Source organism: Pan paniscus, chromosome 1, assembly GCF_029289425.2.
Source record: "Pan paniscus chromosome 1, NHGRI_mPanPan1-v2.0_pri, whole genome shotgun sequence".
Taxonomy (NCBI): Eukaryota; Metazoa; Chordata; class Mammalia; order Primates; family Hominidae; genus Pan; species Pan paniscus.
In genome coordinates, this window is record NC_073249.2 from 201,262,271 (window position 1) to 201,282,267 (window position 19,997).

The window sequence follows — 19,997 nt, forward strand, 5'->3', positions numbered from 1 at the left end:
TTGTCTGACCTCTCTGAGCCTCAATTTCTCCATCTGTCAAACGGGATTAATAGTGATACTCACCTCAGAAAGATGATGTGAGGATTAGATAAGATCACTGACTGTAAAGAGCTTGAGGCAAATGTTTACTCTTCCTTCGAGTGAGCAGATCTACTCCCAAAGCCAAGTCCTTAGTATGCTGGAGAAGGGAACACAGAGTGGTAAGAATGAGGACCCTGTAGCCACAGTGCCAGATCTAAGCCTGGACTCAGTCACCTACTAAAGTGACACCTTGGGACATTGCCCACTTTTTGAAGCCTGAGTTTCCTCATCTGTGAAATGAAGATGATCATAGTACCCACGAAGTAGCATGGATATGAGGACTTAGGAGCTAATTTTTGTAAATATCTTAGCATAGTGTCTGGCACACAGCAGCACTCAATAAATATGAACTAATGTTACAAAAGACAAAAAGAATCAGCACTGCCTCATTTCCTAGTGGCAGGCAAGATAGCAACCCAAACTGCTATATTGTAACTCAAAGCTTCCAGAGATGCTATAATCTCAAATACTCTGTCCATGGTCCCTATGAGAACTTTCACTTGTCAGACTGTACACACCGCTTTTCATTTCAGAAGACATGATCCCTGTTTGGATGATAATAGTGGCTGTTTAGGAAGCCCTGTTGTGCTGAGCACTGCTCAGAGAAGCCCCTCCTCTCCGGGAGTTTCGAGATCATTCAGCCCAATGGTGGAATGTTGCAATTTAAGGATCAGAGCCTGTAAGTAACTTGCAGCTGGAGGCAGAGCAGACGCTGGCTAGCAGTACTTGAGAATCCCAGCTGATGCCGCTTCCACAAGCACAGGAAGGCATCAAGGTTCTTCTTCTTTCCATGGTCCTGGGTTATGTTTACCTCACTGACATTGTGAGGCTAAAATGAAATAATCCATTTTAATGTTTAAGCAGTGTGCCTGGCATATAGTAGGAACTAAATGTTAGCTATTATTATTTACAGTCCTGGCACTTTTTAAAGGGCATGTAAAATAAATATCTTTGATTCTCATAAAAATACATTTCTAAAAGCTTACATCAAGCACCATAAAGCCAGAAATAAAACAGTCTCTTTAAAATGCAACCCTGACATAATTTAGTCACCTGGTTACCTTTGCTAATATCAAGGAGTTTTTGTTTGTGTGTGTCTGTTTTTTAAATGTCCATGAGTTGAGGCTCCAGGTTCTATGCAGGGTGTCAAAATATCTGCCCTTCTAGGGTTAGGATGGTAAGAAGGGCTGAAGGCATCAGGCAGGTGTTGCTGGGTGAACACCACCTGGACCATACAATCATGGGAAGTCCCCTTAAAACTTATCCCCTATGCCATTCAAGTTTTTTTCTAGAAGCAGGTCAATAAGCCAGAGTGGCAGAAGGGCATTGTGGTTGTAGCTTTGATTCTCATAAATCCACATTTGAATCCAAGTCTTGCCTCTTCAGGGCAAGTCTCCTCCTCTGAGCATTAGTTTCCTTAGCAGTGATGACAGTACTCAGTATGTTAAATGTTAGTGTTATTAAACGAAGTAAAGAATACCAAGTTTAAGATTTGAGGTTGATATAGGAAAGAGAAGAAATATTGGGGTTTGAAGAAGTCTCATGGGTTATCTTACTTGTTCCCAAGTCCCACTTCTGCCACTTGATTGGGTGACCTGGGGAGGTCACTCACCTGTCTTAGATCAGTTTCTTCATCTGCAAAGAGGCCCATTATACCTTAAATGAGATGACCCCCGGGCAAGCACTTTGTTAGTAATAAAGCCAAAAAGACATATTCATTATGGCTGTGATCCCTTTTCAAAAAGAATTGTCAACATTCCACAAATATTTATTGTACCTCACACATGATATAAAAAAAATAAACATAACCTAATATTTAAAGTTTTAAATTAAAAATTTTAAACATACTATATTTCTTATTTTATTCCGTTCTACGTTTTAAAAATTATTCTATTCTATGTATTTTAAAGAAATAAAAAAGCTGCACGGAGCTAGTCATTTTGCCCTGTTCGCCAAATAGTTCCAGATCGCTGCCTTTGGGGCACTTGGTGAGATTGCCCCGCCCCCTTGTGGTTGAGTGGAGCCGTGTGACTAGTTGTGGCCAATAAGCTGTGAGCAGAAATCACAACTGTCACTTCGAGTCCCAAGCATTTAATTGAGGGTGCCATATCCTCTAGAGCTGCGACTGTCCCACTAGCAGGGCGACTGACAGTGATGAGATGGTAGCTGCACCCTCCGCCAGGGCCCCGGTGACCAGCAAAGCCTTCTGAGGATCCGCACTGGCTGCACCGGCATGGGGCTTAAATGAGAGATTAATGTGTGTGGTGTAGACTTCTGAGTTTTGGAGCCACTGAATTTTTAACTCTTCAAAAGTTTTTTTTTTAAGGTAAAATTAATTTTAGTAATATATTTTATTTAACCCCATGCATCCAAAAGATTATCATTTCAATTTTTTTTTTTTTTTTTTTTTTTGGAGTCAGAGTCTCACTCTGTCGCCCAGGCTGGAGTGCAGTGGTGCGATCTTGGCTCACTGCAGCCTCCGCCTCCCGGGTTCAAGCGATTCTCCTGCCTCAGCCTCCTGAGTAGCTGGGACTACAGGTGCACGCTGCCACGCCCGGCTAATTTTTTGTATTTTAGTAGAGACGGGGTTTCACCATATTGCCCAAGCTGGTCTCAAACTCCTGAGCTCAGACAATCCACCCGCCTCAGCCTCCCAAAGTGCTGGGATTACAGGCGTGTGCCACTGTGTCCGGCCAAATCTTTTTTTTTTTTTTTTGTAAATCCTTCGTGAGGCTAGGCGCAGTGGCTTATGCCTGTAATCCCAGCACTTTGGGAGGCCCAGGCAGGTGGATCACTTGAGGTCAGGAGCTCGAGACCAGCCTGGCCAACATGGAGAAACCCCATCTCTACTAAAAATACAAAAATTAGCCAGGCCTGGTAGCACAAACCTGTAGTCCCAGCTATGCGGGTGGCTGAGGCAGGATAATCTCTTGAACCCAGGAGGCGGAAGTTGCAGTGAGCTGAGATCATGCCACTGCACTCCAGCCTGGGCAACAGAGTGAGACTCCATCTCAAAAAAAAAAAAAATCCTTCATGAGAAAAGTTATATTCTTTTTTACATACCAAGTCTTACAATCTACAGTGGGTTTTACATTTATAGCCCATCGCAATTCAGGCGAGCCACATTTCCAGTGCACTGCAAGCCCCAGTGGCTTATGGCTGGTTCCTATGGACAGCTGTGCTGTCCAGCAACTTATCATCCCCTAAAACTGAAACTCTGTACTCATTAAACACTAACTCCGCATTCTTCCCATCGCCCAGCCCCTGGTAACCACCATTCTACTTTCTGTTTCTATGAATTTGACTACTTTAAGCACCTCATATAAGTGGAATCATACAGTATTTGTCTTTTTGTGACTGTCTCACTTCACTTAGCGCAGTGTCCTCACAGTTCATCCATTTGGTAGCATGTGACAGAACTTTCTTCCCATTTAAGGCTGAATAATAGTCCATCATGTGTATCTGCCACATTTTCCCTGTCCATTCATCCATCGATGCACACTTGGTTTGCTTCTATGTTTTCGTTATTGTGAATATGCTGCTATGAATATGAGTATGGGTATATAAATGTTGACTCGTTATGATATGTGTGTTGTTGTTGTTAAAATGGGATTGTACCATGCTCACTGCTTAGGCAGTCTGCTTTTTCTAATGTACTAATATGTCAGGAGCATTTCCATGAAATTAAATACTCTTCTACTTAATTGTTCTGAACAGCCAAATAGTATTTCTTATGTGGCTCTATGATTATTTATTTACCCAATCTGCTACCGTTAGACATTTAGGTCATTTCTAATTGTTAATTACATTTGACAAATAGTTTCTCCTTCTCATAATGCCTCATCTCTAACACAGCAGACAGTAGGAGGACACATTCAGATGGAAGATGGCGTGGTCACCCCAGGGCATCCACTGTCACCAGGGTTTTGCCACAGAAGACCCAATATCTTTGTAGCTGTGGAGGGCACAACCTTCTCTGGGCATTGCAAGGAGAGCTGTGCACAGCTGTGCAAAGAGTGTTGGAGTCACGGGGCCGTGAGCAGTTCCGGGTCCTACCACATTCAAGCCCTCAGACATCCACTCTGAGCCTGTTTCCTTATTTGGAAAATGAGGATAATGATACTGGCCCCTTGGCATTTTTTTATTTTTTAAATTGACAAATACAACTTGTATACATTTATGGTGTACAGCACGATGTTTTGACATCTATGCACATTATGGAATGGCTAAATCAAGCTAATTTATATATGCATTATCTCACCTATTATTTATGGTGAGAACACTTAAAGTCTCCTCTCAGCAGTTTTCAAGTATACAATACATAGCTATTAACTATAGACACCAGGTTGTACAATCGATCCTTGAACTTATTTTTCCTGTCTAAGTGAATTTTGTATTCTTTTACCAACATCTTCCAATCCTCTCCCCTCCTCGCCCCTGATAACCACCATGCTGCTTTCTGCTTCTATGAGTTTGACTTTTTTAGATTTCAGTTTTCAGTGAAATCACACAGTATTTGTCTTTCTGTGTCTGGCTTATTTCACTTAACAATGTCCTCCAGGCTCATTTTCTTTATCCGTTCATTTGTTGATGGACACTTAGGTTGATTCTGCATCTTGGCTATTTGAATAATACTGCAACAAAATGGGAGTACAGATATCTCTTGGACTGACTTGATTTCATTTCCTTTGGATACATACCTAGTAGTGAGATTGTGGGATCATATAGTAGTTCTATTTTTAGTTTTTTGAGGAACTTCCATACTGTTTTCCCTAATGGCTATTTTTTTTTAAGTCAGAGTCTCACTCTGTTGCCCAGGCTGGAGTGCAGAGGTGCGATCTCAGCTCACTACAACCTCTGCCTCCCAGGTTCAAGCGATTCCCCTGCCTCAGCCTCCTGAGTAGCTGGGACTACAGGCATGCACCACCATGCCTGGCTAATTTGTGTATTTTTAGTAGAGACGGGGGTTTCACCATATTGGCCAGGCTGGTCTCAAACTCCTGACCAGCCCATAATGGCTATTCTAATTTACACTCCCACCAACAGTGTATAGGTTTCCTTTTTTCCACATCCTTGCCAACACTTGGTATCTTCTGTCTTTTTTATAACAGCCATTCTAACAGGTATTAGGTGATATCTTGTGGTTTTAATTTGCATTTCTCCGATGATCAGTGATGCATTTTTTCATATACCTGTTGTCCATTCATATGTCTTTTTTTGAGAAATGTCTATTCAAGTCCTTTGCCCATTTTTTAATTGAGTCATTTGTTTCCTTGCTATTAAGTTGAGTCCCTTATATATTTTGGATGTTAACCCCTTATCAGATGCATAGTTTGCGAATAATTTCTCCAATTCCATTGGTTCTGGCTTTACTGCGTTGATTGTTTCTTTTACTGTGCAAAAGCTATCTAGTTTGATGTAGTCCCATTTGTCTATTTTTGCTTTTGTTGCCTATGCTTTAGGGATCATATCCAAAAAACCATCACCCAGACTGTCACGGAGCTTTTCCCCTATGTTTTCTTCTAGTAGTTTTCTTCTAGTTTTGAAGTCTTTCATCAATTTTGAGTTGACTTTGATGTAAGAGAAGGGTCCAATTTCATTCTTCCACATGTGAATATCCAGTTTCCCCAACACCATTTCTTGGAGAGACTATCTTTTCCCCATTGTGCATTCTTGGCCCCTTGATGTTGTTGTGGAGGTTAAGTTAGACTGACTGTGAATTCTGTTAAGGAAGTTAGACTGAGCACACAGACAGAGCTCTGCCTTCTCCCGATGCTCCACTAAACTCGAAGGCAAAAAGGATTATTTTTTAAAGACATAAAATCATGAGGATAATTTGCACAAAAGAGGAGATGACATTAGAAAAATTTGGAAGACAGAAAAGCAGATCGATGGCCTATAACTTAGCGGAAGCAAGAACCCCTAACCCACCGGGTGCAGTGGCTCACAACTGTAATCCCAACGCTTTGGGAGGCCGAGGTGGGTGGATCACTCGAGGCCAGGAGTTTGAGACTAGCCTGGCCAACATAGTGAAACCCCGCCTCTACTAAAAATATAAAAATTAGCTGGGCGTGGTGGCATGTGCCTATAATCCCAGCTACTCAGGAGGCTGAGGCAAGAGAATCGCTTGAACCCGAGAGGCGGAGGTTGCAGTGAGCCGAAATCGTGCCACTGCACTCCAGCCTGGACCACAGGGTGAGACTCTGTCTCAAAAAAATAAATAAATAAAAATAAAGAACGCTGAACCCTAAACTGCCAATGGGGAAAGATGAAAGTAACCCAGTTTATGCTGCAGAACCCCCAATGGCTCAGTGATTATCTGCAGATACCGAGGTGAGGCGGAGCTGATGACAGCAGAGTGCTTCCCTTCCCTTCTTTGCCTTCCCTGCGCCCAGTTACTGTGTCTGATGGAAACACTGGTCAGGTCTGAGGCGCAGGGGTGAGAGAGGCTGTCCCCTCTATGGGCACATGCAGCTGCTGTGTGCCAGGCATTCTGATGGGCTCCAGGTGTCTGGGGTGGGGGAGGGTGGCAGACACAGAAGGACAGCCGAAGTGGGTCTGTCCCAGGAGATGGACTCTGCCGGACCTAGAAGAAAGCCTGCAGAGGCAAGTTAGAGACCAAGACAAAGAGGATGCAGGCAGGGAGGTCTGGCGGGCTGCCTCACCCAGAGCATTTGCTCCAACCACCCACATTAAGACAGGGACTTAGAGGCCTGAGGGGACAAAGGCCTTGCCCCAAACTCATACTGAGCCTGGCCCTGCCCATCACTCCAGCCCTGGCTCTCTCCCTGCCTCCTTTTCCTCCGCCCAAGCAGACAATGGCTTCCTCCAGACCTCTGCTCCAGGTTCTTTCTCTTCAGCCCTCGCTTGGAGAGGTGCAGGGGACGTCCTGCCAGTAGCTAGGCACAGAGTCCCCAGTGTGGGGCCTTCCCACTCCCGCACAAGACCATTCCTGCCCTCTGTTAGCACCATACCCCCTTCTAGGAAATCAACCCTGAATCCTGCTCTCAGAAACTCCTGCTCCCCATTGGTTGTCACATAAAGTGCTCGCTAACTTGCCTTTAACCCTCCCGAGGCACATGTGCTCTCCTAACCATCTGAAAAGAAACAAGCCTCCAGCAGGACACAGTGGGTCACGCCTGTAATCCCAAAACTTCGGGAGGCTGAGGCAGGCAAATCACTTGAGTTCAGGACTTTGAGACCAGCCTGGCCAATATCATGAAACCCCATCTCTACTAATAATGCAAAAATTAGCCGGGCATGGTGGCAGGTGTCTGTAATCCCAGCTACTCAGGAGGCTGAGGCAGGAGAATTGCTTGAACCCGGGAGGTGGAGGTTGCAGTGAGCCAAAATTGCGCCACTGCACTCCAGCCTGGGTGACAGGGCAAGACTCTGAGAAAGAAAACGAAAGAAAGAAAGAAGGAAGGAAGGAAAGAAAGAGAGAAAGAAAGAAAGAAAGAAGAAAGAAAGAAAAGAAAAAGAAAGAAAGAAGGAAGGAAGGGAGGGAAAGAGAGAGAGAAAGAGAGAGAAAAAGAAAGAAGAAAGAAAGAAAGAAAAAAGAGAGAGAGGGAGGGAGGGAAGGAAGGAAGGAAGGAAGCCTCCAAAGGTCAAAGGGTTGTAGTTATAATGGTGGATACCTAGGCAATGGGACCAGTCATTTAGACAAAGGAGTGCTGCTCCAATCTCACCGGCAGGCAGCCAGCCTTCTCCCGTGTAGGTAATGCCCACTATGCTAAGGGAAAGTAGGGGGAAGGTATTCCAGCTCCTGTTTACCCACATGGAGTCAAGCGCCTTTAGCCAAGGCAAACACTCCCATAGGACAAGGGCCAAGTTATTTCAGGGCCATGTCCTCTGCCCCTGGGGTTGCTAGATTTAGCAAATAAAAATACTGGGCAGGGCCGGGGTGGTGGTTCACGCCTGTAATCCCAGCACTTTGGGAGGCCAAGGCAGGTGGATCACTTGAGGTCAGAAGTCCAAGACCAGCCTTGCCAACATGGGGAAACCCTGTCTCTACTTAAAACAAACAAACGAACGAACAAAAAAACAAAAATTAGCCGAGCGTGGTGGTATACGCCTGTAATCCCAACTACTTGGGAGGCTGAGTCAGGAGAAGTGCTTGAACCTGGGAGGCAGAGGTTGTAGCGAGCCGAGATTGTGCCACTGTACTCCAGCCTGGGTAACAGAGCGAGACTCTGTCTCACAAAAAAAAAAAAAAAAAAAAAAAAATACTGGCCAGGAAATCCAGTTAAATTTGAATTTCAGATAAGCTACAAATAATTTTTACTAAGTACGCTCCATGCCTTATTTGGGGACATACATATACCAAAAGGACACTGATTATTTATCTGAAATTCAAATTTAACAGGCTTTCCTGTATTTTTCCTGATGATTCAAGCCCTTAGCTGACTATATCACACACAGGGGCTGGCACACAGTAGGTACTGATTGAAGGAGGGATTTGTTTCACCTTCTAACTGGAGGCGAAATCAAAATTTTACATTTCACTGGGTCAGAGTGGACTTTCTAGTTACTGCTGTGAGTTTTAATTATCAAAATGAAACTGTTTACTTTGACCAAAAGGGAACAGAAAGCCATAGAACTGCCTGAATTATCAGCAGGAGTCAAGAAGGGAAATCTGTTCTTTATAGAGCAAGTTTGCAGGTAAAGGAGACCATTTCCTCCTTGTCCCCCCTCAATTCCAGCCTATTCAATTCATTTATTCAACAAATATTTATTGAGTGCCTACTGTGTGCCAGGCACTGCTCAACAAATCAATGAAATTATTATTATCATCCTTCTTATGGTCCCATTTGATTGAAGAGGAAAACTGAAGTCCAGAGAAGTTAGGTGACTTGTCCGAGGTAACACAGCAGGTGGGTGTTGGATATAAGATTAACACCCAATATATCTGATACCTGAGCCCTTGCTCTTTCCATTGTGTGACTCTGTAGAGGTACAAGGCCCTTAGAAGGAACTAGGCAGGTAGAACTCATACAGAGAGCCTGCAGCCCCTCAGCCAACACCCAGTATTATCCTTTTATCTCTGATGCATCTACCTGGCTCCCCTTCAACCACTACCCCCTGTCCCAAGCCACACTCAGCTCTTGCCTCAACAACAGCAATAATTTCCAGGCTGGTCCACCTCTCTGGCTCCCTGCAATCTGTTCTCCATAGAGCAGGCAGAATGGCCCATATGAAAGGTAGATGCAACCATGTCACCTTTCCACTATGTCATTTTTCCACCTTTCTTTCTTTTTTCTTTTCTTTTCTTTTCTTTCTTTCTTTCTCTTTCTTTCTTTCTTTCCCCTTCCTTCCTTCCTTTCTTTTTCTTTCTTTTTCTTTCTTTCTTTTTCTTCTTCTTTTCTTTCTTTCTTATTTCTTCCTTTCTTTTCAGAGTTTTGCTCCTGTTGACCAGGCTGGAGTGCAATGGCACAATCTCGGCTCACTGCAACCTCCAACTTCTGAGTTCAAGCGATTCTCCTGCCTCAGCCTCCCGAGTAGCTGGGATTCCAGGTGCTCGCCACCACATCCAGCTAATTTTATATTTTTAGTAGAGACAGGGTTTTGCCATGTTGGTCAGGCTGGTCTCGAACTCCTGACCTCAGGTAATCTGCCCACCTCAGCCTCCCAAAGCCCTGGGATTACAGACATGAGCCACCATGCCTAGCCACCTTTCCACCTTTCTACCTTTCTATCTATCTCCTCGGATATCCATAAAGCTGCTAACCATGGCCTGGCTAATAATCCACCTTTGCTGACTCCTCTTGCTTCCCTGGCCTGTAGCAGTCAGTGTTTTGTTATCTTTTACTGCATATCATCCCAACATTTAGTGCCCTAAAACAACTGTTTATATCTCTTGTGATTCTCTGGGTTGACTGGGCTCAGCTGTATGGTTCTTCTGGGGCTGTAGTCATCTGGAGGCTTGACTGGGCTGGCTTTCCAAAGTGGCTTACTCACGTGTCTGATGGTTGATGATGGCTGTTGCCTGAGAGTTCAACTGGGGCTGTTGCCTGGAGTGCCAACATGCAGCCCTCCATGTGGCTGGGGCTTCTCACAGCATGCCAGCTGGGTTCTGAGACAGAGTGTCTCAAGAGTGAGCATTCCAGTAGCTCTTAATTTCCAGGCTAGGCCTGGAATTGACAGAGCATCAGTTCCACTTTCTTTTTGGTTAAGCAGTCACAGGGCCAGTGCCAGTTGAAGAGAGGCGAAATAAGCTTCATTTCTCAATGGGAAAACTTCATGGTTTGCTCTAATACACCACAGTCAGTCTCCGTTTCAGATCACAGGAACTGCAGCAGCTTGTTTAGGAAGAAAGGAATTTAATACAAGGGAAAGGTACTTACACCAGTGTTGGGAGGGCTGGAGAGGCTGACTCTATGCTGAGCTTCCAGAAATGATCCCCAGAAGAACACTGCAGAACTGGCCTGCCAGGGGAGCTGCAGCCACCACCATGATCAAGAAGCTGTGAAATCAGGTGACCACCACCCCTGCCGGCTCCAGGAAGGACAGTACTCTACCCTGACCCATGCCACAGAATGGGTGACCCAAGCTCTTCCCCTACAATCACAACACATGGATCTAGACGCTGAGCCCTCTGCAACAGCTGCTGTGGAAAAACAAATACCTCCTTGACTCTGCTTGTCCAAAGACCAGAGAAACATGGCCCCTGACTTAGAACATTAACATCCATGGTACATCTGATTGGTAGAGCCTAAGTCGCATCTGACCTGCACCCTTGGCTTCAGAAACATCTAGCTTCTGAGTCTCTCTAGTACAAGAAGACACACAACAAAAGAGGCTGAGCGAGCCAAGCTGTCGCCTCTCTGCAGTCCTGGGCCTTCTCTCAAGTCTCCCTGCCTCTTCTTGCTGCTACAGTGCTTTGCACACGCTGTTTGCTTCTGTCTGTGATTCCCTTCCTTCTCTCTTCTTCTCCTCTTCCTTCGGTTCCCAGCACAAGTATTTTCTCTGATCTTCCTATCATTTTATATATCCATTCTACAGACGAGGAAACAGGCCAAAACTGGTTAAGTAATTTGCCCAAGAGCACACCAGTGAACAGCGTAGCTGAGATTTGAACCCACACAGCCTGACTCCAGAGCCTGCTCTTAACCATCGCATGATGTTATACAAAGGTGAGTTCACCTGTGTTAAAAGGCCCTGGCAGGGCAGATAAACAAGGATGATGCTTCAGCAAATGCTGGTGAGAACAAAAAACTCAGAGTGACAGCAAGTGCAGGTGGAAGGTCGCAGGACAAGGTCAGATGCTAGAGAGCTTGGCCCTAGATCCCAGAGAACATCAACAGGCTGAGTTTCAAATGGAGCTGAGCTAGAGGAGTACAAAAATCCCCAAAACTGCTGCCCTCCACTCAGGGAGCAGAGAGCCATTTGCCCCGTGTATCGGGGGAGGAAAGCATCCTGTGTCTCTCCTGCGTGGGACTGCCATTCTCAGTGGCAAAACCCACAATCACAGTGAGCAAAATGTGCTCAGCTCTCATAACTTTAACAGAATTTGTAAGGCAAAGAGACAGCTATGAAGGGGAGGGCTGGGCACGGTGGTGCATGCCTGTAGTCCCAGCTACTCAGGAGACTGAGGCAAGAGTTTGGAGTTGTAGCACGCTATGATCATGCCTATGAGTAGCTACTGTACTCCAGCCTGGGCAACATAGGAAGACCCTGGTTCTAAAATATATATATATAATTTTTTTTTTTTTTTTTTTTGAGACGGAGTCTCGCTCTGTTGCCCAGGCTGGAGTGCAGTGGCGCGATCTCGGCTCACTGCAAGCTCCGCCTCCCGGGTTCACGCCATTCTCCTGCCTCAGCCTCCCGAGTAGCTGGGACTACAGGCACCCGCCACGACGTCCGGCTAATTTTTTGTATTTTTATTAGAGACGGGGTTTCACCGTGTTAGCCAGGATGGTCTCGATCTCCTGACCTCGTGATCCACCCGCCTCAGCCTCCCAAAGTGCTGGGATTACAGGCGTGAGCCACCGCGCCCGGCCTAATTTTTTTTTTTTTGAGACAGAATCTCACTCTGTCTCCCAGGCTGGAGTGCAATGGCACAGTCTCAGTTCAATGCAACCTCTGCCTCCTGGGTTCAAGCAATTCTCCTGCCTCAGCCTCCCAAGTAGCTGGGATTACAGGTGCCCATCACCATGCTCAGCTAATTTTTGTATTTTTAGTAGAGATGGGGTTTCACCATGTTGGCCAGGCTGGTCTTTAACTCCTGACCTCAGGTGATCTGCCTGCCTCCCAAAGTGCTGGGATTATAGGCATGAGCCACTGGGCCCAGCCTTAAAATATATATTTTTAAAAAGAGGAAAAAAGGAGAAGGGAAGAAGCCATCATACAGGAGGGACTTAGGGTACAATTTTCACCCTGTCTGCCTTCCCTCAGCAGCCAGAGTCTCCCTCTGTCACCCAGGCTGGAGTGCAGTTGCGCAGTCTCGGCTCACTGCAACCTCTGCCTCCCGGGTTCCAGCAATTCTCCTGCCTCAGCCTCCTGAGTAGCTGGGTTTACAGGTGTGTGCCACCATGCTCAGCTAATTTTTGTGTTTTTAGTAGAGATAGGGTTTCACCATGTTGGCCAGGATGGTCTTGAACCCCTGACCTCAGGTGATCCACCCGTCTCGGCCTCCCAAAATGCTAGGATTACAGGCATGAGCCACCATGACCGGCCCACATTTGATTTTTTCTTAAAGTGTAGTATCTCATCAGTTTATGAACAGCAAAATTGCAGCATTTGCCTTCCCTAAGCCAGATCTGGGAATTCCTGAAATAGAAGAGTAGCATTCCCTCTTCTCTGGCCACCACAATTCAGGTCCCTCTAAAACCAGCAGATGCTTAAGCAAATAAAAATGACAGGGCCAGGAGACCTGATTTAGTGACCCAGCTCTTCCACTTACCTACTATGAGACCTTAAGTAAGAACCTCTTCCTCCCTGAGCCTGCTGCCTTGTTCATAAAGTGAGGGCATTGGATAAGAACAAAGATTTTAAATCTTTTTCTTAGCAGCAAAATCTCTTGTTCAAAAAAATCTTACATACTCCTATCCTGTGGTTGAATAGGGATGTAGGAGCCAGGAGAGGTGGCTCACGCTTATAATCCTACCACTTTGGGAGGCTGAGGCCAATGGATCACTTGCAGTCAGAAGTTCGAGACCAGCCTGGCCAACATGGTGAAACCCCGTCTCTACTAAAAATACAAAAATTAGCCAGTAGTGGTGGTGCATGCCTGTAATCCCAGCTATTATGGAGGCTGAGGTAGAAGAATGACTTGAACCTGGGAAGCAGAGGCTGCAGTGAGCCAAGATTGCATCACTACACTCTAGCCTGGGCAACACGGTGAGACTCTGTCTCAAAAGAGAGAGAAAAAAAGAAAAGAATAGGAATGTAGGACTCAGCAACTAGACCATTCCCAACCTCCTTCTCTGTGAGACCCTTCTCCTTGAGTGAGAAAACACTGAATGAGCTGATGTCTAAGGATGCTTTGAGCTCTGTCATTTTAGAAATCAATACATACTTCTGGGAACTGGAGGATTTAGTTTGGGAAAGTAAAGGTTCCTTGCACTGTGAGTGGCTCACCCTGTCACCTTGCTTAAGCACCTTGCCCACTCTAGACCTCAGTTTTCCCATCTAGAAACTGGAAGCACTGGACTTGGTTGTCCAAGTCCTTCTAGCTTTGACACTCTAGGCCTCTGCCCTGGTAAGGTTGTGGGAAAAGAAGACCCAGGGAGGAGTATATGGGGGCAAGGGGTCAGGGACAGCAAGAATAAGGTGATTTTCAGAGATTCTATCCAGGAACAATCCAAGAAGCAACTCAGGTAGGACTGAGGGTTGTATGAAGCAATAAGACTCCACATTCGAATCAATTAAAGAGGTCATGGCCACAGTTTCTGTGTTAGAAAGAATAGGAGGAGAACTAGGGAATTGTATTATGTGGGACTGTATTTCGTGGGATAGATGGATAGATAGACAGACGGGTGGACAGATGGGTAGATGGATAGATGAATGGATTAACAGATGAACAGATGGATAGATGGATAAGTGGATAGAAGCTTGGGTGGACATATGGATGAATTGGATGGATGGATGGACAGATGGATGAAAGCTTGGGTGGATGAATAGATGGATAGACAGCTGAATGAAAGTTTGGGTAGAAGAATGGATAGACAGATGAATAGAAGGTTGGGTGGATAAGTAGATGAATGGACAGGTGAATGGAAGGTTGGGTGGACAGATGGCTGAATGAATGGGTGGATGGATAGATAAATGGACAATGAATGGATGGACAGGCAGGTAGATGGAGGAAAGGATGGGGAATGTTTAGAAAGTGGTTTGGTGGAGAGAGTGGGTACATATATTTGGCAGGTGGGAAGATGCTCAGATAGAGGGGCAGGCAGATACAAGTGGGTAAGTAGATGGGTTTGTGAATGGGCAGGCAGATAAACAGAAAGGTCAGTGGGTGTATGGGCAGGCAGGTGTATGCCCAGGTGATTGGATGGGTGGATGAGTGGATGAATAGGTTTTACAATGTAAGGGAGTGAGAGGACAAAACTTGACTGATTGATTGATTGGCTTGTTGGTTTTCTTAGCTATCTACCTCATTTCCTCTTCCATATCCTACTCCTATTCAGCCAGACACCTGAAAAGTTTACAGCAAGTTTCTCTATGTGTGGAAATTGTACCACTTATAAGATTATTTGGCCTGGTGCGGTGGCTTACACCTGTAATCCCAGCACTTTGGGAGGCCGAGGAGGGCGGATCATTTGAGGTCAGGAGTTTGAGACCAGCCTGGCTCACATGGTGAAATCCCATCTCTACTAAAAATACAAAAATTAGCTGGGTGTGGTGGCGCGTGCCTGTAATCCCAGCTACTCAGGAGGCTGAGACAGGAGAATTGCTTGAATGCAGGAGGCAGAGGTTACAGTGAGCTGAGATTGTGCCACTGCACTCTAGCCTGGGTGACAGAGCAAGACTCCGTCTCAAAAAAAAAAACATTATTTTATGTAATTACTGAAATACAGTAATCTTAGAAAGAACCGAGACAGAAAGTTCCATCCGGTGCTACCATGTCTTTAACACTTTGTTGACACTTGTGATTCTCCCTTTTTAAAAAGAGAAAGTAGACTGTAAAATCAGAGTCTTAGGCAATGAAATATAATACTGCAAACAGTCCCTGACTTAAATGATGGTTCAACTTACAATTTGTTTGACTTTATGATGATGCAAAAGCAATGAGCATTGAGTAGAAACTGTACGTGGAATTTTGATTTTCGATCTTTTTCTGGGCTGGCAATATGTGCTTTGACTTGGAGCTGCAACTCACAGTCAGCCACAGGACTATGAGGGTAGAGAGCAGATACTCCACCATGGACTGGGTTGCCAGATGACTTTGCCCAGCTGTAGACTATTTTAAGTGTTCTGAGCACATTTAAGGGAGGTGAAGCTAAGCTATGATGTTCAGTAGGTTAGGAATATTAAATGCATTTTTGACATAGGATATTTTCAATTTACGATGGGTTTATCAGAATGTAACCTCATGTTAAGTCAAGGAGCATCTGAATTTTGTTTTCATTTGGTTTAGTTTTACTGTTACTTTGTGTATATCATACAAATTAGGATAGTGTTACAGAGGGTTTCCTTTTTATATGAATGTATTTAAGTAAAGTGATTCAGCTATAAGTAAAATATTAAGCAAATAGTATTTATTACCAGGACAAGAGATGCTGGATATGGCAAAGTTCCTGGAGCTATTTGCAGATATTTGTTCTGGGCATGTCATGTCCAGACTTAAGAGCCACTCCAGATCCTTCATGAGCCCACCCTGTTCTCCCCATTCTCATACACACCCATGAATCTTCTTTATTTTCTACCCACTTGCCAGACTCTCTCTTGCCTTCAGAACTTTGCTCCTGTATGTCCCTCTATCCTGAACTCTCTACTTCTCTCTCTCTTTTTCTTTGAGACAATCTCTCTCTGTCACCCAGCCTGGAGTGCAATGGCCGGATCTCGGCTCACTGCAACCTCCACCCTGGGTTCAAGCAATTCTCCTGCCTCAGCCTCCCAAGTAGCATGATGGCATCCACCATCATGCCTGGCTAATTTTTGTATTTTTAGTAGAGACAGGATTTCGCCATGTTGGCCAGGTTGGTCTGGAACTCCTGACCTCAGGTGATCCACCCACCTCGGCCTCCCAAAGTGCTGGGATTACAGGCGTGAGCCACCGCGCCCGGCCCTCTCTCCTCCTCTTTAAGAGAATTCCTACTCAGCCCTCGGATCTCAGTTTAGATGTGGCGTCATCCAAGAAGCCTTGCCTCGTCCTCCCAGCAGGGCTGCAAGTCCTTCCTCGGGCTCACACGGCATCCTGCACTGCCTCCATCACAGCGCCCGCCGGCCCGTGCAGGAGACACAGCTGGGCCAGTTGCCTGCGCTGCTGAGAGGGGGCTGGTGAAGGACTAGGACTCTGTCCTCACTCACTCATTTGGCACAGTTTTACCAAATGCCTGCTTAGGTGCCAGGCGCTCTTCTCGGTGCTGGAGATACAGCAGTAAACAGGACAAACTTACGTATTTATTTTTAAAAAACGAAAAATGGGCCGGGCGCAGTGGCTCACGCCTGTAATCCCAGCACTTTGGCAGGCCAAGGCGGACGGATCACGAGGTCAGGAGATGGAGACCATCCTGGCTAACACGGTGAAACCCCGTCTCTACTAAAAATACAAAAAACATTAGCTGGGCGTTGCGGCAGACGCCTGTAGTGCCAGTTACTTGAGAGGCTGAGGCAAGAGAATCGCTTGAACCCGGGAGGTGGAGGTTGCAGTGAGCCGAGATGGCGCCATTGCACTCCAGCCTGAGTGACAGAGCGAGACTCCATCTCAAGAAAAAAAAGAAAAATGGCCAGGCGCGGTGGTTCCCGCCTGTAATCCCAGCACTTCAGGAGGCCGAGGTGGACAGATTACGTAAGTCCAAAAGTTCAAGACCAGCTTGGGCAACATGGCGAAATCCCATCTCTACAAAAAATACAAAAATTAACTAGGCATGGTGGCATGCGCCTGTAGTCCCAGCTATTCGGGAGGCTGAGCTCAGTAGGAGGATGGCTTGAGTCCCAGAGGTGGAGGTTACGGGAGCCAAGATCGTGCCACTGCACTCCAGCCTGGGCAACAGAGCAAGACTCTGTGAAAAGAAAAGAAAAGAAAAGAAAAGGAAAAGAAAGAAGAAAAGGAGAAAAGGAAAGGTCAGGAGTGGTGGCTCATGCCTGTAATCCCAGCACTTTGGGGGGCCAAGGCTGGTGGATTGCCTCAGGTCAGGAGTTTGAGACCAGTCTGTCCAACATGGTGAAACTCCATCTGTACTAAAAATACCAAAAAAATAGCCATGCGTGGTGGCGAGCTCCTGTAATCCCAGCTACTCAGGAGGCTGAGGCAGGGGAATTGGTTGAACCGGGGAGATGGAGGTTGCAGTGAGCCAAGATCGCACCACTGCACTCCAGCCTGGGTGACAGAGTGAGACTCCATCTCAAAAAAAAGAAATAAAAGAAAAAATAATGTATTTTGTCCAACTTCCCCTCTAAAATGAAGAGGGAATCAGATAAAATTAATAAAAACAAATATATCTTATATACAATTTCAACTTGTAATAAGCCCTTTCAAGAAATTAAGGCAGGGTGCAGTGGCTCACGCCTGTAATCCCAGCATTTTGGGAGGCCAAGGTGGGCAGATCACCTGAGGTCAGGAGTTCGAGACCAGCCTGGCCAACATGACGAAACTCTGTCTCTACTAAAAATTCAAAAATTAGCCGGGCATGGTGGTGCATGCCTGTAAATCCCAGCAACTCAGGAAGCTGAGGCAGGAGAATTGCTTGGGCCCAGAACCCAGGAAGCTGAGATTGCAGTGAGCTGAGACTGCGCCACTGCACTCCAGCCTCGGAGACAGAGGGAGACTCCATCTCGAAAATTAAAAAAAAAAAAAAAAAAAAAATTAAAACAGGGTTAGGGGATTTTTTTTAATGGATAACTATGGCAACAGCAGCTGCTATTTTATTTTATTTTTATTTTTAAATTTTTCTCAGCATATTATACCTCTGTGTGGCTGCTAATTTTTAGTGGGGTCAGATGAGGCCTCTCTGAGGAGGTGACATTTATACAGAAACCTGAAGGAAGTGAGGAAAAGAGGAACAACGGAAGAACACAAGTGAAGCCCCCAGGGGCAAACCAGCATGGCATGTTTAAGGACCATCTAACTGGGTCTGACCGCACACTGCATCCCTGCATAACTGGGTCTGACCACACACTACATCCCTGCATACCTGGGTCTGACCGCACACTGCGTCCCTGCGTACCTGGATCTGACTGCATACTGAAGTAGGGTGAGCTTCCAGGATGCGGCAAGCCTGGGACTGTGGCACCCATTCTGGGGTTCAAGAAGGAGGCTCCCCTAGGCCTGAGAACATGTTCTGAGCAAACAGGAGGCAGGAAGTCTTCTTCACCAGTATGCCAGCCTACTCTGAGCCCAGCCTGAGAGACCGCCAACATTTGCAGAAATACTTCCTGTTAACATTTACCTTGGCTGATGTTTATTAATCGGGTCTATTAATAGACTTTTTGTTTGGCCTTTCCTAAGGAATAACTTCTAGAAGAAGCATTCCTACCCAATTATGCCCTGCCTTGCACAATGCTTCGGGTTTGTAAATTGCTCTTCCATCCTTATCTCTTGATCCATTCATTTACTTATCCATAGCACACAATTATCGAGCAGGGAACAAGACAGACTCAACCCCTGTCCTTGTGGAGCATATATCTTTTATGAGAGACAAGTGTGGAGGCCCCTGGTGGCTCATTTTCTTCCTGCCTGTGGTAGTTTAGCAGAGCTGGCTCTGCTGGACCAGGCCAGTCTGCAGGGAATAGCTGACATCAGCTTTGGCGGATAGCAGTGTTCTTGTGTGTAGAGGATTCTTCGAGACTCTTCCTGAGTCCTGGGCATGCAGCCCTGGGCCTTGGCGTATTAGTCAGGATCTCTGGAGAAACAGAACAAATAGGATACAGAGAGATATACATATAAGAGGGTATTTATTTATTTATTTAGAGACGGAGTCTCCCTCTTTCACCAGGCTGGAGTGCAGTGGCACAATCTTGGCTCACTGCAACCTCCACCTCCTGGGTTCAAGTGATTCTCCTGCCTCAGCCTCCCAAGTAGCTGGGACTACAGGCGCGTGCCACCATGCCCAGCTAATTTTTTTGTATTTTTAGTAGAGACGGGGTTTCACCATGTTGGCCAGGATGGCCTCGATCTCTTGACCTTGTGATCCGCTCGCCTCGGCCTCCCAAGGTGCCGGGATTATAGGCGTGAGCCGCCACACCCGGCCCGTAAGAGGGTATTTATTATGGGAGTTGGCCCACACAATTATGGAGGCCAAGAAGTTCCATGACCTGCCATTTGCAAACTGAACAGCCAGGAAAGCCTTGGTGTAATTCAGCCCAAACCTGAAGACCCAAAAACCAAGAGCTTCAGTGCTGGAGGGCGGGAGAAGATGGAGGTCCCAGCTCAAGGAGAGAGAGAGAGAATTTACCCCTCCTCCAGCATTTTATTCTATATTCTATATTATTACTCCATTCTTTCATTCTATGAGAGACTGGATGGTGCCTACCCACATTGGTGTGAGTGGATCTTCTTTACTTAGCCTATGGATTCAAATGTGAATCTCTTCTAGAAACGTCTCACACACCCATAATGATAATGGCTTTATCTGGGCATCCCTTACCCCAGTCAAGTTGATGCATAAAGTCAACCATCACACTCAACAAGCATACTCCTTAGTGTTGCTCACCCCCAGCCCTTGATATATTTCTTTCTTTCGAGATGGAGTGTTGCTGTGTTGCCTGGGCTGAAGTGCAGTGGTGTGATCTCGGCCCACTGCAACCTCCAC

The 19,997-nt window shown here is 45.9% G+C and overlaps 1 protein-coding gene across 1 annotated transcript in view; it reads right to left on the reverse strand.

The window, feature by feature from the left end:
* Positions 1 to 948: 948 nt before the first annotated feature.
* The window catches only part of LDLRAP1 (low density lipoprotein receptor adaptor protein 1), a 73,424-nt gene continuing 54,375 nt past the window's right edge, over positions 949 to 19,997 (reverse strand). Inside the window, exon 10 of the mRNA XM_034958639.3 lies at positions 949 to 19,088. Within this exon, the coding sequence (XP_034814530.1) occupies positions 19,080 to 19,088 (9 nt within the window). The 3' untranslated portion in view covers positions 949 to 19,079. The remainder of the gene's footprint in view (positions 19,089 to 19,997) is intronic.